Source organism: Takifugu flavidus, chromosome 9 (genome assembly GCF_003711565.1).
Source record: "Takifugu flavidus isolate HTHZ2018 chromosome 9, ASM371156v2, whole genome shotgun sequence".
Lineage (NCBI taxonomy): Eukaryota > Metazoa > Chordata > Actinopteri > Tetraodontiformes > Tetraodontidae > Takifugu > Takifugu flavidus.
In genome coordinates, this window is record NC_079528.1 from 8,661,740 (window position 1) to 8,685,366 (window position 23,627).

General features: G+C 50.6%; 3 protein-coding genes and 1 long non-coding RNA gene across 9 annotated transcripts in view; 3 read left to right on the forward strand and 1 right to left on the reverse strand.

Annotated features, from left to right (window-relative positions):
• shtn3 (shootin 3) overlaps positions 1–5,903 on the forward strand; it is an 11,830-nt gene extending 5,927 nt beyond the window's left edge. For 3 of the 6 annotated variants that reach the window (XM_057043491.1, XM_057043496.1, XM_057043497.1), the window contains 14 exons: positions 96–264; positions 341–438; positions 637–718; positions 787–881; positions 1,066–1,212; positions 1,336–1,489; positions 1,852–2,029; positions 2,116–2,186; positions 2,289–2,392; positions 2,514–2,528; positions 2,991–3,053; positions 3,191–3,320; positions 3,588–3,837; positions 3,913–5,903. In XM_057043491.1, the coding sequence (XP_056899471.1) occupies positions 96–264; positions 341–438; positions 637–718; positions 787–881; positions 1,066–1,212; positions 1,336–1,489; positions 1,852–2,029; positions 2,116–2,186; positions 2,289–2,392; positions 2,514–2,528; positions 2,991–3,053; positions 3,191–3,320; positions 3,588–3,837; positions 3,913–4,030 (1,674 nt within the window). In that variant the 3' untranslated portion in view covers positions 4,031–5,903. The remainder of the gene's footprint in view (positions 1–95; positions 265–340; positions 439–636; positions 719–786; positions 882–1,065; positions 1,213–1,335; positions 1,490–1,851; positions 2,030–2,115; positions 2,187–2,288; positions 2,393–2,513; positions 2,529–2,990; positions 3,054–3,190; positions 3,321–3,587; positions 3,838–3,912) is intronic. The other 3 variants (XM_057043493.1, XM_057043494.1, XM_057043495.1) reach the window with 3 other exon arrangements.
• A 303-nt stretch (positions 5,904–6,206) lies between these two features.
• On the forward strand, positions 6,207–8,102 carry thoc3 (THO complex 3). The gene is made up of 6 exons (XM_057043524.1): positions 6,207–6,411; positions 6,767–6,923; positions 6,999–7,203; positions 7,272–7,433; positions 7,510–7,610; positions 7,772–8,102. Exons 1-6 carry the CDS (start codon positions 6,232–6,234, stop codon positions 7,933–7,935), a joined length of 969 nt encoding a protein of 322 aa, XP_056899504.1. The 5' UTR covers positions 6,207–6,231; the 3' UTR covers positions 7,936–8,102.
• Positions 8,103–8,153: 51 nt separating this feature from the next.
• On the reverse strand, positions 8,154–9,787 carry LOC130531514 (uncharacterized). The gene is made up of 2 exons (XR_008952118.1): positions 8,871–9,787; positions 8,154–8,636 (listed from the first exon to the last, which is right to left on the reverse strand). It is a non-coding gene; the product is annotated as an uncharacterized LOC130531514 (long non-coding RNA).
• Positions 9,788–10,546: 759 nt separating this feature from the next.
• Positions 10,547–23,627, forward strand: LOC130531499 (complexin-2). Its single transcript, XM_057043555.1, has 4 exons — positions 10,547–10,690; positions 16,496–16,660; positions 19,327–19,502; positions 19,677–23,627. The coding sequence occupies exons 2-4, from the start codon at positions 16,630–16,632 to the stop codon at positions 19,869–19,871; spliced, it is 402 nt and encodes a 133-aa protein (XP_056899535.1). The 5' UTR covers positions 10,547–10,690; positions 16,496–16,629; the 3' UTR covers positions 19,872–23,627.

Genomic DNA, 23,627 nt, shown 5'->3' on the forward strand with positions numbered 1-23,627 from the left:
CTAAAGCTAACAAGCTTATCGTTTTAAGCTATGCTAGCTATTTAGAGCCTCATTGTTGCTGTAAACAGGTTATTTGTCTAATTTGTTTACTGCAGCTGAACTGTGAGAACAGGAAGTTGAAGTACCTGAGTCTGTCGTCCCGTCCCTGTTTGGACGAGCTGCTGCCTAGCATCTCGGACTGCATCGCGCTGGAGGCCGACTCGGACGCCGACATGGCGGACGGAAGTCCCGACAACTTCGTGCAGTACCAACATCAGGTCAAAGGTACAAACGTTCATTTATGCCGACGTCTTCCAACTTTACGGTCGCTGAAACTCCTTCCTGTCGGTGATGCTGCCAGAGCTGAGAGACACCGTCAGCACTTTGTTGGAGGAGAAGAAGAACTTTGTCTGTCAGATTCATGAACAGCAAAGACAAATAGAAGAACTGACGTCACAGGTGAGCAACACAATCACTTCTTGTTTCAATTCTGATGCTAAAATGATTCAAACTCTGCACAAACATTGAAATAACCTTGAGGAATCAAGCCCTCTGTTTTCATTCATCATAACACTCCTGGAGTGTGACTAACGAACCCTCCCAGAACTGTATTTATCCCTGTTATTCCCATTTAATGTGCTCTTCTTCCTTTTGTAGCTGCAGAAACATCAGACTGAGCTGAAGGAGATTCAGGAAACAGTTGATCAACAAAGCAAAACCATCAAAAGGTTCAACAGAGGTGAGGTGAAATGCGTCGTCCTCCTGTCCTGCAGCTCCTCAACTTTCTCTTCTATCTCCTCTCCGAAGTGTCCATGATGGCCGCTCAAGAATACGACGGGATGAAGGATCAACTTGACCTTGAGCAGAGCCTCCGAGTCAAAGCGGAGACGTATGCGCACGAGGTGATTTCAGACGGGGGCTGAGGTGTGATGTTGGACAGCATCACAGCTGATGGCTGCTAATATCCTGGTTAATGAAACGTCCTGAATCTACTGACCTGAAAACTGAAGAGCCTGCAGGATGGAACGCTGCTGACATCAGCGAGATGAAGCGCTGCTGGGTAACTTTGATCCCTTATCGACACAGATGCTGGTGAAGCAGAAGGAGGCCAACAGGCAGAGTATGATCCTGCTGCAGAACGCCGAACCCAGCGTTCAGCTCCTCAAAGCTCTGGAGGACGTCGCCGCCATCACCAGAACCCTGGAGGACGAGCGTCTGCAGCATCAGCAGAAGGTGGAAAACAGCACGTTTAGTTTCCTGGTTCATGAGGTGGTCGTGTTTGGGTCCAAACCTCATCCAAGAGGATCACCACTAGTGATGACAGCTGTGTGTGTGTGTGTGTGTGTGTGTGTGTAGGTGCAGAGCCTGGAGCTGCAGCTGCAGCAGAACTGTGCACAGCAGGAGTTGGAGGTGCTGCAGAGGCAGCTGGAACTGCTGGAGGTGGAAAAGAAGGAGGTGGAGGTTCGTTTGGAGAGAACAGAGAAGAAGAACGAAGAGCTGGAGAGCAGAGGTGGGAGGAGCAACACACACACGCACACACACACACACACACACACGCAAGCACAGTGAAAACAGCAGGTGCAGCCATCAGTTGCGATACCAAGGAAAAACGTGTGTTCTGCACAGCAACAGAAAACGCTGCTGGTTGCTGATTGGACGGCTCATTTATTTCTCTCCCTCCTATGAGGTCATGACAGAAACAACTTCCTGTTTAAAATGGGTTCAGAGTTGTTGCTGATGCTAAAGGAAAACATTTTACCTGGTGTCACATGATGTCACATGATGTTACATGATGTCACATGATGTCACATGATGTCGCATGATGTCACATGATGCCAGGAAGAAACTGCATTTATTCTTTCTTTCTTTCAGTTCTGAAGCTCCAGGATGAGGCTCAGAAACACATCACCATGACAACCATCGCTGCTCCACCCCCTCCCCAGCCTGGTCTTGCGCCCCCTCCCGCCCCTCCCCCTCAGCCGCCCCCTCCCCCTCCGCCTCCCCCGCCCCCTCCTCCCCCGCCCCCTCCCTCGAGATGCAACCCCCTCAGGTGAGGACCTCCAGCATACGTGTCACTGACATGATATGATGATGTCATCATATGTCGAGAATATGAACGTCGTCGTTGTGTCTCAGCTCTTTGATCGCCATCATGAGGAAGTCGTCCAAAGGCTCGAAAACCTCCGTGAAGGTGGAACCGCCCGCAGGTGAGTGATCACCTCCACACACACACCACACACACACACACACACACACACACACACACACACAGAACCTGAAGCATCACTTCGGTTCTGGTTGTGTTGCAGCTGCTGAGGGAGTGGACGACGTGAAGGTGAAGGCAGTGAATGAAATGATGGAGAGAATCAAACATGGCGTCGTCCTTCGGCCGGTCAAGAGTCAGGAGATCAAGGTGACTTCACGCTTTGTTTTGTCACATGTGGCATCAGAGAGGACTCAGGGTTTGGATTTACTGTTAAAGGTGTGATGCATTCTGGGTAATGATGTCCTCTCTCCTCTTTGTGCTGCTGCAGAGAGTCGCAGTAAAAGTGAGTTTATTGATGTTTCCATCAGTCAGTGGGGGGTCACCCCCCCCCCCCCCCAGCTATACACATGTACTCACACACACACACACACCACACACACACACACACACACACACGCACACACACAGTTGTGAACCCAAAACCAACTGCAACAATTAGAAGTTTGTTTCAGGACACGAAAACAGTCAGTAAAGACGTTTTGGTAATAAACAACCTTGTTTGTCAGAGATGCTGAAAGATTGGAACTGAGACCGTATCATTCATTCATTCATTCATTCATTCATTCATTCATTCATTCATTCATTCATTCATTCATTCATTCATTCATCCATCCATTCATTCATCCATTCATTCATCCATTCATTCATTCATTCATCCATCCATTCATTCATTCATTCATTCATCATTCATCCATTCATTCATTCATTCATTCATTCATCCATTCATTCATTGTTTTATTTGCAGCTGCCACCAAAGTGTGAGGAGAAACAGCAGGAGAGCGCCATGGAGGAACTGAAGGGAATTCTGGTAATCAATGACGTGTGTGTGTATTTGTGTGTATTTGTGTGTGTGTGTATGTGTGTGTGTGTGGGGAGGGGGGAGGGGGGTTACTGTCATTGTCATGGTCATGTGACCATTAGAAATGAATATTGGATCGTCCCCAGGAGACGGTGAAGCGCAGCCCCAGCCGGGGGTCGCAGGAGTCGTGCCCGTCGCCACCGGGGAAGAAAGACAGCGAGCTGGAGCTCATCCTGAGACGCCGGCGCAACAAGGCAGGAGAGGCTGGTTCTGGAGGTAAACAACACAATAACAATAACGCCGGACACATGTGTGTCATTATGTGTTATTTAGGGACAAACTTGAGATTATTGGAGGATCCGTGCTGATGTAACAGCAGAAAAATGATGTGATTAAAATGAGACGGTCTTCTTCCAGCAGGGGGCGCTCTGCTCGGACCACTGAGCCTCAAACAGGAGTCATGGATAATCCTGAGATTATGGTGTCAGAGACCTCCGCTAGAAGGACCTGAGGTCCATCCCTCAACTTTCCTTTGTCTTCCAGATGAGGGCCAGATGAGCCACGTCACCTCTTCAGACAGCCTGAACGGGCGGTGCACCAGCAGTGACCTGAGCAGGGACCCAGCGAGTCCGACCGCCCTCGGCATCCCATCCACCCCACCAGTTGGCCCAGGAAGCCCAGGGGCTGGACCGGAGCCCAGTGTGGTCCAGAGGAGCAGCTCTGGAGGCAGCAAAGAGCCTGGAGTGGAGGAAGAGTTCTTCGAGACTCCGATGAGCAACGGTTGCTTCAGCAGGTACCGAACTGGAAGCTTCAGGGGGGATAAAACTGCTGCTTCAGGAAAAACATTCTGATTGCTTCTGTTCCCCAGTGTGGACGAGAAGGACGGAGCTCAGGAGATCCAGTCCAACGGCGTCCATCACGACTGTGGAGAGGAAGCGGCCGCCTGTGCCGACCCGCCCGACGGCGCCGCCCACGGCGAGTGTTAGGACGGAGGGTGGCGCCCTTGTTTCTGACGGCACACGTTCATCAGCCAGTGGCAGTGACGTCACTGCTCCAGCGGCTGCTGCGTCTTTCCGAGCTTTTTGTTCTGAAGCGGAATGAAAAGTGACCTTTTGTGTGTTTCACAGCAGCTTTTGTCCTGTTTGTCCATTCATCACTGATTTCACATGAACGTCGGCGTGTTAGTGAACTGGCTGGTTTTCTTAATTGCATCGATTACTCGGAGCTGAGTTGCCTTCAGAACCTGGTTTGGTCTCTTCAGGCTGAGGAAGGGTGAGGAGCATTCAGGTACCAGGCGGGTTTGTTCGGGAGTGATGGGAGAGCTGAAGCTGAGAAGGACGTCTTGTCCAGAGCAACACGTAGCCTGACCTGTCCGTGTGAAGCCCCGCCCCCTCATGCACTCAACATTAACTGCAAGAAATTTATGCTCAATTTGAGGTCAAATCACTTGAATCGTCTCGTTTGTCCAGCGAGCTCAGACCTTTTGCCAATGTTAAAACCATAAAACATCCCATTCCCTCACCAAATCTGCTTCCCTTAAGCAGAGTAACCATGGCAACAGTCCAGAGCGTGTGTAACGGGCTAACGGTCGAGTCTCTGGAACATTCACCTGCAGGGTTTTTGAGAACAGGCGTCTCCACAGAAGCTGCTTTATTTTTGCACATCGAGTTTCCTTCAGTCTTGGAAGCTGCAAATGTTTTTCTTCTGTCTGAGGCGCAAACGATTCGTTCACAACTTTCAGCAAACGGGGCAGGTGAGGGGCAGTAAAAGGTGAAGTCCCGGAGAGACACCTGAGCTCCGGAGATGTTGTTGTTGCAGAGAATGAAGCCGTAACACAAACTGAAAACTCAGTTCAAAAGCTGCCTTACATAGAATTTAGCTGTTCCTGAGGGGAGCTGGAGGGGACGTGGGTGAATGCTGCTGTTCAGGTCCTCGCGTGTAGACCATCAGAAAGGGTTTCAGGTCCATCCAGCTTCGGCCCCTTTTCATCAGATCACACCGAACAGAGAAGTTCTCAGGGTCGGACGAGGAGAAATTAGCTTGAATCTTGAAGACATTCATTTGCACACAGCTAACATCTTCAGCTCAGCTAAACAGGGACAATAGAGCTGACAATGAAAAGAGCACTAGAGAACGATTTAATGGCTGCATTCTTTTCTTCTAAATACATCTAACACCCTTTAAAGTGGCTGAGATCGCCGGTGGATTGATGGAACACAATGGTAGCGCTGACAGGACGGTGAGATTAGTAGAAATGAGGTGCACTTTGCCGTCTACCTCCCCGCAGATGTCTGCCTCCAAACCTCCTGGGTCACGTTTGTGATGTGTAACCTTGTCTTTGCTGCTGTTCACTGGAGAAAAACGATGTCTTCCACACAACCTCCTGCAGCGCCTTGACCTTCGACCCTGCATCCCTCCACCTTTACGCTGATGAGCCTCCACCTTTTTATCATCCTCCTGACACGTGATGCAACAAATTTTGAAAAGTATGCAATTACCTATGGCACATTTGTATGATGCTTCAACACCTTGCCATTCTTTCTTAAAAAGCCCAGTTGAAAATGCTTTTTTTTTGTGTGTGACTTTTGGTGTGTTGTATTCTAATGCAGAGGTCCAGATGTTGCATAAACTGCTGCCAGAGCTGCCATATGCCTGAAAATTCTGCATATCGAGGCCTTGCTTGGTTATGTTTGGGTCCTTCTGCTGACTGATTATTAAAACTGACAGAGTTTGGGTGGATATTCTTATCGTCTGGGTGTATGTTTGGGGTGCAAATGTAGTGTTACAAAGGTTTAGTACGTTAATCAGCATTTTAACACCACTTGAAATAAATTAAAATTCAACTACAACTCAAATGAATTCAAACTGTAACATTATTACTTTTATTCTGTGGTCTGAAAGTCAGCACAGCACTGCCGCAGTAGAGTAACAGGGCCACCTACTGGTGACAATGAGAAGCGCACTTTTTTAGAATACATTGCGGACTAAAAGAGGGCATTTCTAAATAAAAACCTTCCATATCAAAGTAAAACTGATAGCTAGCTGATATTCTGCCCAAACAAAATGCAGAATATCTATCAGAACGGCAGTTTGAGGGTAAAAAGACCCGTATCCCGACTCCGAACCAGAAGGGGGCGGTAAGGGTGAGTACTCGTTCTCGTCGCTGAAATATTACGTCACTGTCAACATGGCGTCGCAGTACTACCAGGAGATGCAGGAAAGCTTCAAAAACAACAACAAAAGTAGAGAATTCCCTGCTCATACAGCGAAGGTTCATTCTGTTGCTTGGAGCTGCGACGGCCGGAGAGTTGCTTCCGGTTCTTTTGATAAAACTGCGAGCGTTTTCGTGCTGGAAAAAGACCGTCTGGTGAGTCTGGTAGCATGCTAACGTTAGCATGGCAACGGTGAAACGATGTACGTGCTGCAACTTAAAAATACCAGGCGGAATTAAGTGGCCATAGCCCCACAAAACATTGGCTTAATAGCGTTAATTCGTCATTATCAAAGTCTCAAAACAATCACTCATATGTGGTACTGCTGTTCAACGATTACAACTCAGAATTCAACAGCATTACCCCCAGAAGCAGATGCTAACGTTAGTGCAGCAACCACGACAACAGTCATTAACACGAATACTGGTGCAAACAAGTTAGAATTTATTTTCTCTTGATGTGAGTAGTACCAGGCTAATTGTAGCTGGACAACTGTGTCTCTGTGTCCAGGTTAAAGAAAACAACTACAGAGGTCACAGCGACAGCGTGGATCAGCTCTGCTGGCATCCCACCAACCCTGATCTGTTTGTGACAGCATCTGGAGACAAGACCATTCGGATATGGGACGTCAGGACCACCAAATGCATCGCCACCGTCAACACCAAAGGTCTGATGCCTCTTTGATATGCTAGCGAATCAATAGGAGACTTTTAAAATAGTGCTTTCATTTTTATATTTTCAGGTGAGAACATCAACATTTGCTGGAGCCCCGACGGCCAGACCATCGCTGTCGGCAACAAGGACGATGTGGTGACCTTCATCGATGCCAAGACGCATCGCTCCAAAGCTGAGGAGCAGTTCAAGTTCGAGGTTAACGAGATTTCCTGGAACAACGATAATGACATGTTCTTCCTGACCAACGGCGGCGGCTGCATCAATATCCTAAGGTGCTGACCCTCAGGGAGAAGGTTGAGCTGGTGTCTTCTCTGTTCTGAACATTCGCTTCTGCTCACAGTTATCCAGAACTGAAGTCCATCCAGTCCATCAACGCTCACCCATCAAACTGCATCTGCATCAAGTTTGATCCCACGGGGAAGTACTTCGCCACCGGCAGCACCGACGCCCTGGTCAGTCTGTGGGACGTGGAGGAGCTGGTGTGTGTTCGCTGCTTCTCCAGGTCAGTTGGTGGAATCGCTGAATGAAATGAAAGCTTGTGTGAAGATCCCCGTCCTTAATCATCAGTTCTCCTGCAGGCTGGACTGGCCCGCGAGGACTCTGAGCTTCAGCCACGATGGGAAGATGTTGGCTTCAGCCTCCGAGGATCATTTCATCGACATCGCGGAGGTGGAAACAGGTCCGTGCCGTGCTCAGGCTTTCTCGCTCTCCTGCCTTCGACGTGTGACAATGTTTAACACATTGTCTCGATTAGAACCAATAAAGATTAGACCTGATTTAATTCTGTCAGCAAAGATTCATCTGCTGCTGAACTGAAGAATGTTTCCACTCCTCACTCAGGAGAGAAGCTGTGGGAGGTTCAGTGCGACTCTCCGACCTTCACGGTCGCCTGGCATCCCAAGAGGCCTCTGCTGGCCTACGCCTGCGATGACAAAGAGGGCAAGTATGACAGCAACCGTGAAGTGGGCACCGTGAAACTATTCGGTCTGCCCAATGACTCCTGAGATGTGCTTTTATAAAAACTGAGGGGAGGGAAGGAAGAAGAAAAGATGGGCTCTCGGACGCTGCAGTACCCGTTCACCGCCAGCAGGGGGTGTATGTGGCCACCTCCCTTTACTGTAATATTAATTTTTTGTTAATGTTTTTGGTATTAAAATGATGTTTTTCTATATTTATACTGCGTTGTTATTTATAGAATTCAGAAAATATAAAAGTTTGTTCATTTATATTTGAGTCATTTATATTTTATTGATTGTATCTATAAGAAACAATAACTTACAAAAATACCTAACCAATAGGTAGTGAGAGAAAATAGAAATAACAAATAATTTAACCAATTAGGACCCTTGAAATGAGTAATAAGCACTAAATATGCTAACGTGTGTCACACACAATCATTTAAGGTTATTATAAAATACAACCTGACACTGACTCGCAGAGGATGGTGCATTCTGTCTGAACATACGACAGGTTATCAAGTAAAATATAATTAAATGTTCAAAGTTTTTGAGGCTGCTTAATGAGAAGCATCTGTTCAGTTGAACGTTCCAGGCAGCATCTCCTGGTGCCTTCAGAGCTTCACTGCTAACGTCCTCAACATCAGGAGCTGAATCCTGCTCAACTTCCTGTTTATATGCTGCTGCACAAGTGGGCGTGGCCAACAGCTCATCAGCGCCCCCTGCGGCCCTCCTGTGTATCTGCAGCCCTGCAGTGATCCAAAAGCTGTTTTTATTCTCAGACAGGTTTTCAACAGATGAATTATTACATATCTGCAACCACATCTGCACCTATGTGCACTCAATGCATCCCATAATGCACTGCTAAAGGTAATGAGACCTGCTGCTCCCTAGTGAAGCAATAAACTGAAACAGACTGCGAGCATCTGAAAAATAATCTGATTTCTGTTGCTTGATGGGAACATTGAGACTTACAAACTTACCAAGTTGGTTTTCATTCCCTCCTGACAGGGGGGTTCAGCTACGTAGACGTGTTGTAACAGAGCCAGATGTTGGAGGTCAGGTTCTACGCAGGGAGATTTGATTTATTTTGGACTTTAAACAGGTTTTAACAGTAGCGAACTGACCCTTTTCGATTCAACAGGTGCTTCTGCCACAGACGCACCTCAACAGAGACGCGTGAATTATCCTCTCAAATGTGTCCTGATGCCGTTTGAAGTAGCAGCTGCTGGTCTGAGCTGCGACAGCCGCTCCGATTCTTGATCACAGTAACTGATTTACAGATGTGTGCAGTGCGCCAATGATCCCCTCAGATCTGCTCATGGATGCCTTAAACGTGCAGTTTGTTGTGTGGCTGCATGGTCCTGAGGCCAGATTGGTCCCGAGAACCCAACAAGAAGTTTGACCTCACAAGACGGGTGGGGGGAGTTGACACTGGCGTCAAACATTTGTAGCCTTGGTGCTAAAAATGGCTCCGCAGGAGGGTTTATCTCCATAAAAGTCAGATTTCAAGACGAAGCATTAGCGCGCTGCCTTCTGCTGTTGAGGTTTTATCAAGAGTTTCCACGTTACAAAGGCCCCGCCCCCTGACTGACCCCCACCTCTAAAAGGTCGTTGGGCCTCCCCGAAGCTGAGCCTGTTTTCACGTTTGTGAGCTGATCTTTGACAGCTGCCTGTGTTCGATCACCATATTTGTTTAAGTCAGCCGACTGCTGCGTGTTTTGGATGTGGCGGCGAGCAGCTGGCGGCACCTGTCCTGTCTGTTTGCAGAGTGTGTGTGTGTGTGTTTGCTCGGACACACACCAGGCGGCTAATGTGGGTGTAAGAGTGCATTAGTGCTGCAGCAGGTGGACATGAGCAGTGACACGTCAGCTCCTCCACACAACGCTGCAGACGGAGGCTCCGCCCCCCATCGGCTCCGCCCCCCATCGGCCCCACCCCTTCCCTCATCTGCATCCCTTTCAGGCTCGTTTTATTGTGCTTGGCCACCTGATCCAGGTGTGTTTGTGGTTGTGTTAGCATGAAAAGACCTCGTCATCTCTCTGTGGAGTCTCCATGTTCTCTCTGGATCCTCCAGGTTCCTCCTACAGTCCAAAATCATCCATCTGTCGTGACTGGAGACTCCAAATGGACCTTCGGTGTAAATCTTTGTCCCTGGTGACGTGTCCAGGCCGACCACACCTCTCACCTTCTCACCCAGAGGCGGCTGGAAGAGGCTCAAGCCAGAAAAGAGGTGGACTGGAGGGTTGGTTGGATGGATGGTTTATTGGTGTAGAACTGTTTAAAACCTTTAAACGGACATTGCACATGTCAGAGGTGATGGCTGCTGACCCAAACGTCAAGTTCAGATTCACAGTATGTTTGTCCATTCCAGGCTCCTGTAGAACCTTTGAGGAGCCACAAGCAGCACTCATGGAGGGGGACCCGCTTCAGTATTTATACAAACAAATACACTATAAATTAAATCATACATTCTATATTATTTCTGACACACTATGGGATTTTTAAGCCAGACATTTGAGGAAAATACTGTTATTTTATGTGTAATCAGTTTTAAATTTACCTGCCAATTAGGGAAGCCCCGCCCACGAGCTCGTTAAATCTGTATCCTGCTTCATTTCTATAAAAATGAAGGTTGCTGTATCAGAGCTTCCTCGGGAGGAGAGAGGGAGGGAGAGAGGGAGGAAGGCAGAGTGAGAGAGAGAGAGAGCGGGAGGGGGAAGTATATGACGGGCATCACGCACACGGTTTGTTGCCGATCGCTCGGGATCTCTTCCGCCGCCGGTGGCTCCAGACGCAGCAGGTCAGTGAACGCACCACGCGCGATAATGTGAGAGAAAAGCTGCATGTGGAGGTCGATAAGGGGGGGTTGGCTCATCATTTCAGGGTTTGTGCGTCGGGGTTGTTGAACTGCGGGGCTGCAGGTATGTTCGGCTTCACCTGCTGTTAACGCACCACGCGGGGACCAAAAATAACGTCGCTCCGCTAACAAAAAGCATCACGCCCTCCTGCTGCCCCTCCTGGCCCGTGGGGGCATCCAGGTGGAGGCGGATCCTCGCCTCTTTCGGCCGACATATGTCGCCTGTAGGTGCGGATGATGAGACGGGAGGAAGAGGAGAGAGGAGAGAGGAGGGCCTGGCCGGCTGCGCTGCTCCGCGGCTGCGCTATCAGCAGCAGCACAGCAGCAGCAGCACAGCAGCAGCAGCACAGCAGCTCCTGATGGATGCTGATGGGCTCTGAATTATTTATAGCTGCCGAAGCATTGATCAGATGGAGAAGCCTTGTGGCGGTTGTGGTCCAGCATGTTTGTTTTTTCTGAGTCAAAACAATGCAGTGTGTGTGTGTGTGTGTGTGTGTGTGTGTGTGTGTGTGTGTGTGTGTGTGTGTGACAGAGAGAGAACTATAAACTACATATAAACCTGTGAAACTCCAGGAGAAGACCACTCCATTGACCATTGAGGGTCGTCTCTTCTGCTGTGACATCAGATGTTTTACAAATAGAATGAAGTTTAACAAAAAGCTCATTTTTTAAAATAAATGGCCGCTAAAGTCAACTATTCACAGAGGCGGTTATGATGGAGGATGAAGGGCCTGTAGGTTCCTCTGCTCCTCCAGCTCCACCCATCTGTCCCCCACCTCAGCCGGGTCCTGCTCCAGGTTCCTTCCTGTTACTGAGAGTTCTTCTGCCTTCACGGCGGCACCTGAAACGGTTGCTGCTGTAGGCGGCATCCGCAGCAACACCATTATTCAGCCTGCGTCGCCCTGGTAACGACCCTTTGGCACCTGTTACCGTGGACCAGCGTGCGAGCATTAGCTGCCTGGTAATGTTGCCTCTGAGGTGAGAGAGGGAGCAGCTCGTGTAGCGGAGGCTCAGCCCACCAACGCCACCCGTGTAGGTGGGACACCAGCAGCAGTCGAGCTTGGTCAGGGAGCGCCCCCATTCCGGAGCGCCCCCATTCCAGAGCGCCCCCGTGCCGGTCTACCCCGTCCTGCTCCTGCAGCGGGTTGACAGTCAACAACTCTGTGCTCCACCTCTCTTCCGTCCAAAGATGGTTCCTGCGAACCCGATGGACTGACGGTTCTGCCCCTCGTGTTCCGGCGCCGCTTTGGTCCTCGGGGTGTCACTGCGTTTATCACGCCGCTGCTCACGCTGCCAGTCAGTGACAGGAAGTGGCCAAACGTCGGCCCGGCTCCGGCGTGCACAGGCTAACGTGACTCCACTTCATGTCAGAACCTCTGGACCTTTAGGTGAAACCAAACCCAGGACGGGTCACGGGCTGGGCCGCCCCTGAGCCAGGCCCCGGCTGCTCCCGCCGCCCCTGTGCGAGCTCGTTACTGCTGGCTAACGGGTGGCTCCAGTATTCGTGTCCCTCGTCATCCCGCCAGCGGCCCACGGGGTCGCTCCTCGCCGCTCTTATTCCTGCCGCCACATTGGCGTTGTAGAGCTAAATCCAGCATAACCTGATTACAGAAGCAGCCCCAGCGAGCCCCCGCGTCTCCGCCCCGGTGCTGCCAAACACGGACTTTATTGATGCCTCACAGGCTGGAGTCCATCTCATGTGGAGGTCTCCGGGAAATAGCGTTCGCTCTAAAAGGGGGCGTGGCCGCGTGTGATTGGCGGAAGAGCCGAACTACGTGATCTGCTATGCTGGTTTCTGCCGCCCGTGTAGACGCGTTATTATAAATGAGCGAATATGGATAAATATTCTAAATGATGGTAGATATTAACGGTTCCTGCGCCTGCTTCCGTATTTCCAGCAGCTCTCCATCTCCCAGCAACCTTTAGTTGAGGAGTTGGCAGGCGTAGCCGAGCTCCCACCCACACATCAGCGGCTCCACTCCCAGCATGCTGCTGGCCACTTTGCTTCCCCCCCCCCCCCCACCCCCACCCCCCCCCCCCCCCCCAGCGCAGGGACACGGTCGTGTTGCACAGGAAACAACAGACAGCAGCTCTGATGGCCTCTCTTCCTTCTACTTCTGGTTTGGGATGAGGATGAGCTCTTCCGCTCTTCCTCCCTCCGCCGTGTGTTTTTGCTGCTGTAGGTAAAATTCCTAACGACGCAGCGAGCACCCGACCGCCACCAGGCCGGCGCGCTGGCGTCCTGTAACCCAGATGTGGACGAGGCGCTCAGGCCTCTGCACGATGCAGCACGCGTGTCTCGGACGACGCTAAAACGGGAGCGAGACTGAGCTGCACAGCTCGTGATCACTAATTCAGTGTTGTCACCTTGATTTTCCTGCAGCAGCACACTCCCGCAGGAAGCGGGGGGGCGGAGCTTCAGCACCTTCACCGCTCTGTCAGCCGTGTCGCATCGATCGGCTCGCTCCTGTCCGCTCAATCGTGCAGGTTGAGGACAGGTGTTTGTCCTCAGGGAGGGCGTCCGCGGGACGGCTGCGCCACTTCCTGCAGCTGGTAGCGACGCCACTTTTGGCCACAGCTGGAATTGCTGCCGGCAACGGCGGCGCGTTAGCGCCTCCATCAGCCGTCACAGCACCGACCCAGGGGACGAGGGACGGGGGACGAGGGACGGGGGACGAGGGGACGAGGGGACGAGGGACGGGGGACGGGGGACGAGGGGACGAGGGGACGAGGGACGGGGGACGGGGGACGGGGGCCTCCAGCCAGAAGAGCCCTGTAAACATCAGTGAAAGAAGGAAAATTCCCCAAAGTTGGTGCCTGATTATTAGCGTTAAAAGCCCCGTGAAGCTCACGGGCGCCACGGCAACGCGAACGGCGAGAAGGCTCAGCGAGTGCCGGACGACAACAGTGGATCTTTAGAACCATGTGGGACCTTTAGAACCATGTGGGATCTTTAGAACCATGTGGGACCTTTAGAACCATGTGGGATCTTTAGAACCATGTGGGACCTTTAGAACCATGTGGATCTTTAGAACCATGTGGGACCTTTAGAACCATGTGGGATCTTTAGAACCATGTGGGATCTTTAGAACCATGTGGGATCTTTAGAACCATGTGGGATCACGTTTGATGCGTGCGAACGAGCGAAGGTGAGAGGAGGCTCGTTGGTGCACGGTTGCCTCCCTCCTTCACAATAAAAGCATCCAGCTTTACACAGGCCATCCACTCCTCCTCCAACTTCCCTTCTTTCCTCTCATCACGCCGTTCTCCTGCTTCCTCTTGCTGTTTCCTTCTTTCACTCACTTGTCCTTCGTTGTTTCCTCCCCCTCCATCCTCCCACTCTCGCCCCCCCGTCCTCATTCCTCTCCTTACATCTCTCTCATCCTTTTGTCCTTCCTTCCTTCTCTTCCTTCAGCCACCAACAGCGAGATGAATGAGCGAGCGCCTCGTTGCTGATGTGGGGCCAGTTTCCTCCCCCCCGTCCTCTGCTGCCTGAGGGGAGGTGGGGGAGGTGGGGGAGGTGTGTGGGGGGGTCGTGTGGCTTCGCTCGCTTCCTTTCTAACCGTTGCTAAATGTGTGCAGTCGTCTGCAGACTGGTTCCTCCTGAACAAATCATTATTATTCCACTTTAACATCCTTTATTATTTGTGGAACTTCGATAAATAAAGGGTTTTTTAAAATTTTAACTGCTTTAAACAGTAAAATTTGACATTTTTTGTCATTTCTGCTGTAAATTCCTAAAGTTTGTTGCTGGCCGCTCCATGCGTGAGCGGATCCATGCGCTCCTCAATCTGCTGCCTCCACCGATATCGATCTTCAGATAATTGTCGCTGGTCCGCGTGACCGAGGGAGCGGCGTCTATTTTGAGTCTGGCCGTTCTCGGGTGAAAGATCTGATTACTGGGTCCTCCAGGAGAGCAGCTGGACACGGAAATGAGCCGTGTGGAAAAGGCCGGGGAGGGACGGACGAAGACGTGAATGAGCGGATGGATGAGCGACGTCAAGGAGCAGATAATGAAACGCTGAGGAGAAGCGTCTGTTGGCGCCTGGACCAGCTCATCTGCGGCTTTCGGACCTCCTGAACCAGCTGATGTCCAACAGAATTTCTGCATTTTCAATTCTGATGTGGTTCTGAAGACAAAACCCCCACAGATTGACGGTTCCCGAGGGACATTTTATTTAAACTCAATATGAAAGTGAAGCAGTTCTAAAACCAATAACCAGCTGGGTCAGTTCAACCGGGCCTTCGTTGGAGTATTGGAAGCTCTTCAGAAAGGTAAACGTGGGGGCGGATGATGAGGGGTCCCTCAGGGCTGCTGCTCCACCTGCTGCAGGTGTTGATGTTTAATACTGAGGCTGAACAGCGGCGCAGCATCAGCCGCCCGGCGCCACATCGATTTGGGTGTTTGTGGCGCGAGCAGATTGCGGCGGCGCTCCTGCAGCGGCTGATTGTTCCAATAATTACAGAATCTCCTGTCAGAGGTCCCAGCTCAGCTCCTCAACCCAGTCGGCTCTGAAGTCAAAGTAATTCACGTTTCACACGCACGGATCAGGCGACCGAGGAGGAGGTGGGGGAGGGGGGGGGGGGGGGGAGAGAGGAGGAGGAGAAGAGGAGGAGGGGGAGGAAGGTCCAGCCCCAGACTGGTCCTGGATCTGTCTTCGACACCATCAGGAAGTGAGAGCAGGCCCGGAAGCTTGGGTGGAAATGGTGTCATTAATCTGTCTAATCTTCAGGAAGTCTGAGCTATATTAATCCAGGTTATTAACATGTAAAATGACGGTTAAATTTAGCTCCTCGGCGTCACATCATTCTCCACCAGCAGTTTGATCATTTCTGAAGAAGAGCAATGGGAGAACTTCCTCCCCTGCCTTCCAGTCGGTGCGGAGGGAATAATTTATCTTCCCCGTCACATGAATAAGTGATGTGTCTGGTGGGCGGTGATGTCATCGAGTTAGCGCGCCATCATTAATTCATTTAGCGTCTCCAAAATGTCCTTTGTCAACGTCAGCGGCAGGTTTTTACTGTTGTGGTTGTTTGTCCTGAACAAACTTCCCGATCCCACGTTCCCAAATGTGGGACAACTGTGGCGCCATGGTTACGAGCAGGAAGCTGCTTGAATTGTTAGTCTTGAAGGAACTCCGAGCTGCTAGCTTAGCCAGGTGTCACAGGTGAAGGATGAAGCGATTAGCGCTAGCTTAGCACCTGTTGCTGGCGCAGCCTTGTGGCCGGCTGCAGGATCTGCACCCCGGCAGCGCTCCGAGGTTTCCGTCGGATGAAGAAGTGATGTTAAACCTTCCCGTCATCCTCTCTCCCTCCCATTCAGAGGCGCTTCCTTCATCCATTATAACCGCGTTATCGGACCGACTCGTGCGGACTTTTCCGGGCCGCTCCCCTCCTCGTCTCCGGGCCTGGAACAACTTCCTATTAGGCGGATAGGATCGGCGGCCCGTCCCGCCCGACCCTGATAACATTATCCTGGGTCACGCTGCTGCTGCCAGCGCTCGGATTATCAAATTATAGGAAGGGGAAGGAAAAGGGAAGGAGGAGGATGGAAGACAAGCGGTTGGGGGGGGGGGGGGGGGGGGTAACTGCAACGGAACCAGAACCAGATGGATCAGGTTTCTGCTGGTCTGAGTAGCTCATCCATCAGGAACAGGATCCAGATCCAGTCCTGTCGTTCCTCACTTCCCATCATCCTCCAGCAGCTGATCCCATCATCCAGATGTTTCTTTTTCTTTTGTCTCTCAGGTCCAAAAGAACCTTTGAGGTGTGACGAGAACCTGAGAAGGATCAAAGCTTCCAGAGGTACCAGACTCGCTGGCTACATGCTCGCTTCTCTTTGATCTGAAGAACCAGTCAGAACCAGTCAGAACCGAGGAATCATGGATTTTGTGATGAAGCAAGCTTTAGGGGGTGAGTCCTCCCGGCCAGGTCACCAGCCAGAGGCTGGTCCATCCTCTCCTCCATCCTTCCCTCTCCTCCTTCCATCCTTCCTTCTCCTCCTTCCATCCTTCCTTCTCCTCCTTCCATCCTTCCTCCTCCTCCTCCTTCCATCCTTCCTTCTCCTCCTTCCATCCTTCTCCTCCTTCTCCTTCCTCCTTCCTTCTCCTCCTCCTCCCATCCTTCCTTCTCCTCCTTCCATCCTTCCTTCTCCTCCTTCCTCCTTCCTTCTCCTCCTTCCATCCTTCCTTCTCCTTCCATCCTTCTTCTCCTCCTTCCATCCTTCCTCCTCCTTCCATCCTTCCTTCTCCTCCTTCCATCCTTCCTTCTCCTTCCATCCTTCCTTCTCCTCCTCCTTCCTCCTTCCTTCTCCTTCCATCCTTCCTTCTCCTCCTTCCATCCTTCCTTCTCCTTCCATCCTTCTCCTCCTCCTCCTTCCTTCTCCTCCTTCATCCTTCCTTCTCCTCCCATCCTTCCTTCTCCTTCCATCCTTCTTCTCCTCCTTCCATCCTTCCTTTTCCTCCTTCCATCCTTTCTTCTCTCCCTCCATCAGCAGCTTCATTTCCAGGCTCAAATGTCATTTCTGACCTTTTGTCCTGCACAATGAAAACATTCATTCATTCATTTTGTTGGGCTCAGCTGCACAAACAGGAAGGGGGGGGGGGGGGGGTAGGAGAGTGTGTGTGTGTGTGTGTCTGTGTGTGTGTGTGTGTATGTGTGTGTGTCTGTGAGGGGGGGGGGGGGGGTAACAAGGCCATTTCAAGATGAAGTGTGTTCCAGTCAGTGGGGGTGTCAGGACATAAATCAAATCTTTCCCTGCCCTTTCCTCAGGTAAGGTGTGTGTGTGTGTGTGTGTGTGTGTGTGTGTGTGTGTGGTGTGTGTGTGTGTGTGTGAGTGTGTGTGTGTGTGTGTATCTGAATGCTTAAATGTGTGCGATGATCATCGTCTGTCATCTGGAAATAGTAAAGCCAGAAAAGTATTAAACATTTTTTACCAACTGTTTGTGTTTCTGAAATTAAGAGTTTGTTGGGAAAAAAGTTTAGACTCACTCCTCTTAAAGTGCAGTTAAACCTTAATTTAATTTGGAATCAAGCACACACACACACACACACACACACACACACACACACACACACACACACACACACACACACACACAAACATCTGATTGGTGCAGACTGAAGTATAGATTTCAGCTGGAGGCTACAGATTGAATTTGCACCTTTTTAAATGAGACATCGAATTCATTAGCGTCTCCACTAATTAATTAGTTGGTGGGCGGAGCCAACACCTCCTGGTTTTTAAGGTTTGGCTCTTATTTCCGCTTTGATTCAGAGACACAAACGCCATCTTCTCCTCAGTCCGAATGTTGCTCAGGCTAACAGCAGCTGCTGCACCTAAATGTGCACGTGCACTGAAACGTGCACTTGCTGGCTCATTGTTGACATGTCCACCACGGCTGTGAATGGAGGGTCGATGTTCCTGGACAGTTCCGCAGACAGCCAGAGGGGGCGCTCGCCATCAGATGCAGGTGCGCTGGTGGATCTGGCTTCTGCTGGTTTGCTACTTCCTGCCTCTCCCGCCTCCAGCAGGATATCACCACCATCCAGAGATAATCCTCGCCGCTCCAGACCCACATGCTCGCCCCTTCATTTCCTGTGCAGGCGGCGTGAAGGCGAGTGATGGCTGATAATGTGGCTGCCGAAGCGTGCGAGCGAGCTGGCGAGAACGCCGCGCCTCTCAGAAATGATGGTGCAGATGTTTCCAGCAGCTCAGATCCTCCTGTGACGTCACCAGGCATCATTCGTTAGTGTCCGCCACCTTTAACAGATCCTGGGCGGCGCCACCAACCTGGGGGGGCAATGATCCATGTTTTATCACTCCAGTTCCCTCCTTCCTGCCTTCGCCTGCCAACCATCCTCATTCCCCCTTTTTTCACTCCTCCTTTACGTCTGTTTTCATGTTTCTGCTGTCGTCAGAAGAGCCGGTAGCCTTTAGCCACCGCTGCTACTCTAATGCTAATGCTAATGCTCTGTAGCATATCATAGCTGCAGATGTTAGATGGCTGAAGCAGATGTTGTGTTTTGCTGAATCCTGATCGAACCTGCCCGAAACAGAACCAGCTCACATGAAGTAGCTGGACTCTTTGGGTCCAGATCCACTCATTTCTGGACTCCTGCGGCACCGCCGGCACATATGTGGAGTGTTTGAGAGCTTGATGAAAACAATCTGACCTTATCCGGCGTCCCGGGGAGTCCGGGGGGACATTTTACCGCCACCCATCTCCCACCTGCAGTGGGCTAATTTGTCACCCTGGGCCTGCTGCCACCACACAGCTCCGCAGGGCAATTAGGACCTCTGCACGAGCGCTGGACCTGGCACCCCCTGCTCCCACGGAGGAGACCCCCATCGCTCAGGAATGTTTGGTTCCGACTCCTCAGTCGCTCCCAGAGCTGTGTGGAAGCTCCGTAGATCTGACGGGCAGCTCTGCTAGAGTTCCGGTTCTCTGCGTCAGGCTGGGTGGACGTGAGGAGCAGCGAGGTCCTTCTGCTGGAGTCCACCAAGCTTCCTGCTCTCCTACCTCAGCAGGAGCCGCACATGGTCACCTTCTAATTCATGCATCTTCTTTTCTGCTCAGGGGCCACCAAGGACATGGGCAAGATGCTGGGTGGGGAAGAGGAGAAGGACCCAGATGCTGCAAAGAAGGAGGAGGAGCGGCAGGAGATGCTGAGGCAGCAGGAGGAGGAGCGGAAGGCCAAGCACGCCCGCATGGAGGCGGAGAGGGAAAAAGTACGGCAGACCATCAGGGACAAGGTAGAGAACTTCTTGTCTTCTCAACCATCCTGGCAGTTATGGACCAGCGATGGTGTGTGAAGGTGGTGGTGGTGTTCATGATGGTGGGACAGTCTGGCCTTCTTTGACCTGAAACCTTCAGCCATCACCTTCTCATAGTCCTGTGCCTGACCTCTGTGTCCTCTGTCCCTCCAGTATGGACTGAAGAAGAAGGAGGAGAAGGAGGCGGAGGAGAAGGCGGCGATGGAGCAGGCCTGCGAGGGCTCGCTGACGCGTCCAAAGAAGGCCATCCCGCGAGGCTGCGGCGATGACGAAGAGGACGAGGAGAGCATCCTGGACACGGTCCTCAAGTTTCTCCCTGGACCTATACAGGACATCTTCAAGAAGTGAAAGGAGAAGAACGAATGGATCCCTTGGTGCCGCGTCCAGTCTGGCCTGGGCCAGGCTGTGGGGCTGAGGACGGTGGCCATCTTTGGGGGCGGGGACTGAACAGGTAGACAGGGGTTGGTGGGATGGGGCCGGTCTGGGTGGGGGTGGGGGGGGGGGTCTTTTGGAGGGTGACAGGTGAGGATCTTGCCAACTGTTCCAGGCTGCACACTGCCGTTCCAGCTTCTTTTCTACTTTTGAGTTGACTCAACTGGTGTCGAACCTTCTCACTACACCTTCCCCCCCGTTGGCGTCTTTTATTTGTGCGTTTTTACGGTGACACATATCAAGACATCGTGATTCCGGTGACGCTCCGAGACTCAAAGGTGGAAGCTTCCGTCTTCTTGCTTCCCGGGTTTTCTAGCGGCCACGCCCTTTTCCACTAGACCGAGCCCGTTCCTTTGTGTCCCTTCCGATTTTCTACCTTTCTGATCTTGGTGCCAGTTTTTATTTCTATAGACACTAAAAGAATCCTTTGAGTTGTTGGTCCGCGTGCCTTCATATCACCTCCTCAGCACATGAGGGTTCCATCTTCAGTCAAACGGGTCAGCGGCGTGCGGCCCAGACGCAGCCTCGCTGGCAGAACAATCTCGTGTAAATTCCAATGTGGCTTCCTCAGATCGACTGATCCTGCTGGGCGAGAGCATCATCATGTCTACAAATTCACAAATTCCGTTCCATTTCTCCCTACTCGGGGCTGAATTTGAATCGTTTTCCAAAAGAAATCAGCGCCACAAGTTGGGGTTGTTTTGTTCCCATTGACAATCAGAACGACCACAGGCTAACGTGGAGGCAGCGGGACCCTTGTCATTTCCTCTACGACCATATTTGGTTATTCAATACTTGTTTGCAGCTCAACACCTTATTCCTTCTGGGAATCTTCCTGTAATCAAAGCTTTTCTTTTTTTCGTTCATAGAACTTTCCATTTGTGTCACTGTTAGCCCGTCAAGCTAACCTTTAGCTTTCATCCTTCGCATTTATCTTTTCTTCAACATGGAGACCAAAGAAACACCGTCGAGCTCTCTGATCGGTAGTATCGGCGGCCCATTCGGCACCGTGCACGCTCCTCTGAGCACCCATAACGACCCCGTTTGCTGCTGCCCCGACTCCAACAGCCCCACCCAGCCTGAGGAAACTGGGTGGGTGCCGGATCCTTCTCCAGTTTATTCTCCATCCCATAGTTTTACCCACCCGTGTGTGATCGAAACAGGTCGTATATGACGTAGACCTAAGTGACTGTAAATGAAACAATCCTAATTCATCTTAATATATGGACGTTAAAGGTAAAGCAGAGCATGTTGTGTGTGCCCACGCTGGGGCTCTTCAGTTCTTAGCTTGTAAACTAAAAGAACATTGAGGATTAATAACAATTTTATTCATGAGTTTCCTTTTATTGACCAACTTTTTTGTTTTTTTAGCTCAGATAGGACTTTTCACTAGACGAAGCCATATTGTTTAGATTGCAATAATAGCTTAAAATGCTAAAAAAAGAGAATATTTCAGTGTTGCGTGTTTGTTTTCTGTACATTTAAAGACAAAATTTGCATCTCTGTTGGTAAATTCACTCTCGTATCGTTAAGGCTGACGTAAACACAGAGAACACGTATGTAGAAGAAGCCATTGGTCTGTTGTCTTAGCGTGTGACGCGTGTACCGTATATGTGTGTGTTCATGTGTGTGTCCCCTCATGTCTGTGGCGTGTTGATTCATGTCGTCCTGGTTTATAAATGTGTCTCCAGTCTGTGCACAGCCAGTAGCTAGGGGGCGCTGCCCAGTTGTGCCGTGTCCAAAAAACCCTGAAAAAAGATATTGTATTAATACTCAACACATTCCTTCAAACGTGGCGCATGCTTGTCGGCCAAAAGGCCAAAACACTGGTTCTGTCGTTGCCGGGCAACAGAATCCGTGTCGGTTCCAGACCGACTGTTGGTGTGAGCAGGGAAAGCATAGAATCACGTATGTGCACGCAACCCGACACTGCGTCCCGTCTCCGTGGTGGCTGTGGTAGCGCAGGCGACGCCAGTCTCCCCAGTTTCCCCAGGTGAGCTCACCAGTGCTGCAGTATTTACGCTCCGTCTTCGGTATTTGTTACCTCACAACTGAGTGGCTGCACCGTTTCTTGCCTTGCTCGTGTGGCGACGCGGCTTCAGACCGCAGGTTTTTAGAGGTGGCCGTCGTGTCTGGAAATGCTCCCAAACTGTCCCAGCGGAGCACCAGTGAACAACAGGTGGCGCTGTGGCGCTCGTTCTGAGGTTTAGCTCCTTCTATCTAGTCACATGTGAACCAGCTGCATCGTCATTGGTTGGTTCTGGGATCACAGTGACACACTCCTTCACACACATCCCGAGGAGTTAGCAAGAGTTTCTGAGAATTGACCCTCTGGACCGTACGTGTCATCTGAATTTGTGGCCCCTCGGTCGGCCTCTCGGTGGGACTTGTGTCACGGCGTCATGGTGTGTGAGCTGCCTTTAAAAAGGGCTATTACCATATTTGTGAGGTCAGCAATGTGTCTCCATCCGTGAGTTGCTCTCGTTAAAATCTGGTTGCTTGAGATGCTTCAGTGCAAAAGCGATGTGTTGGTGGCTTTTGTGGGGCCTAAACGTAAGGTTTGACCGGGAGTTGACGGACTTTATGTTCAACAGAACCAGATGTGGGTGGGTGGACTGATCTTCTTTCCTTCCAAGACTTCATCAATACTTAAATTCTCTGTAGATCTGATGCTTTTATCAAAGCATCTTCTGTTATCAGGACCCCGAAACAAAACAGAATCAGGTTTGATGTGAAGCTGCAAGTAAAAGCTCCTCCCACCGAGAGGCCCCTCCCACATATTGCCCTCCCATGGGGAGGCCCCTCCCATTGCGAGGCTCCTCCCACTGCGAGGCTCCTCCCACAGGGACTCCAGTGAATGTGGTGGCCTCTCATTACTTTTAGCAACGTGTCAGAAAATGCCAGAAATGACGGCAGCGTTAGCTTAGTTAGCTCTGTTAGCTTAGTTAGCTCTGTGTGAGCAGGCGTTTGCCTGGTTTTGGTTTTGAGGTGGACTGTGCCTCAAAAGAAAACAGTAAAATTAAATGGAGGTCATGTAAACTTTAGCATCGGCTGGCCTCTGCTATAATGATGTCATAGCATGCTGTTCTTAGAACATTCCGTCATACACTCGTTTAACTGCCCTGCTGATTCCTGCCTCTAAGCCTCCTGTTGCTATGGAGACGTGATGATGCTTGCCTTCTCGCCACGCCAACTTGCTGTAGAAGGAAAATCGCTGTGGTTAGCAGCGAGCACAACTCTGTTACATTCCAGTCTTTGAGGAATTTGCACTAGCTGTTGAAACGTTACGCTAACAACTGTTCTGTCATCTCAGATGTCGGACTTTTGCATGTTTCCTAAAGCTCAGAACTGTCGGCGGATTGGACAGAAACGTCTTTTTGCTAACGATCCCTTTAAAGTTTCCATTTTAGAGACTCCTGTGTCAAATGTGGGAAATGTCAAAAAAGACAAAAGAATTAAGTTATATTTCGACTATTGAATCTAAAACTATTTTTTTTGGTGAAACTATTTTCAGGGTGCAGTTTAAGAATGTAAAATATGATTTCTTGTTATATTTCCCCCTAAGTTGCATGTCATATACTCTATGTCTCTCTGTAAAACTGTCTTGATATGGAATAAATCATTCTTTTTGGAAACTAAATGCATAACACTAATAAAAATATTTATAAAGAG

Bases quoted from the DNA above. Each gene is read 5' to 3' on its own strand.
- thoc3 (XM_057043524.1), top strand. From the start codon at position 6,232: ATGGCGTCGCAGTACTACCAGGAGATGCAGGAAAGCTTCAAAAACAAC. The intron at 6,924-6,998 runs GTCTGATGCCTC...TTATATTTTCAG, and splicing joins CGCCACCGTCAACACCAAAG to GTGAGAACATCAACATTTGC. The intron at 7,434-7,509 runs GTCAGTTGGTGG...GTTCTCCTGCAG, and splicing joins TGTGTTCGCTGCTTCTCCAG to GCTGGACTGGCCCGCGAGGA.
- LOC130531499 (XM_057043555.1), top strand. From the start codon at position 16,630: ATGGATTTTGTGATGAAGCAAGCTTTAGGGG. The intron at 16,661-19,326 runs GTGAGTCCTCCC...TTTTCTGCTCAG, and splicing joins GATGAAGCAAGCTTTAGGGG to GGGCCACCAAGGACATGGGC. The intron at 19,503-19,676 runs GTAGAGAACTTC...CTGTCCCTCCAG, and splicing joins GGCAGACCATCAGGGACAAG to TATGGACTGAAGAAGAAGGA.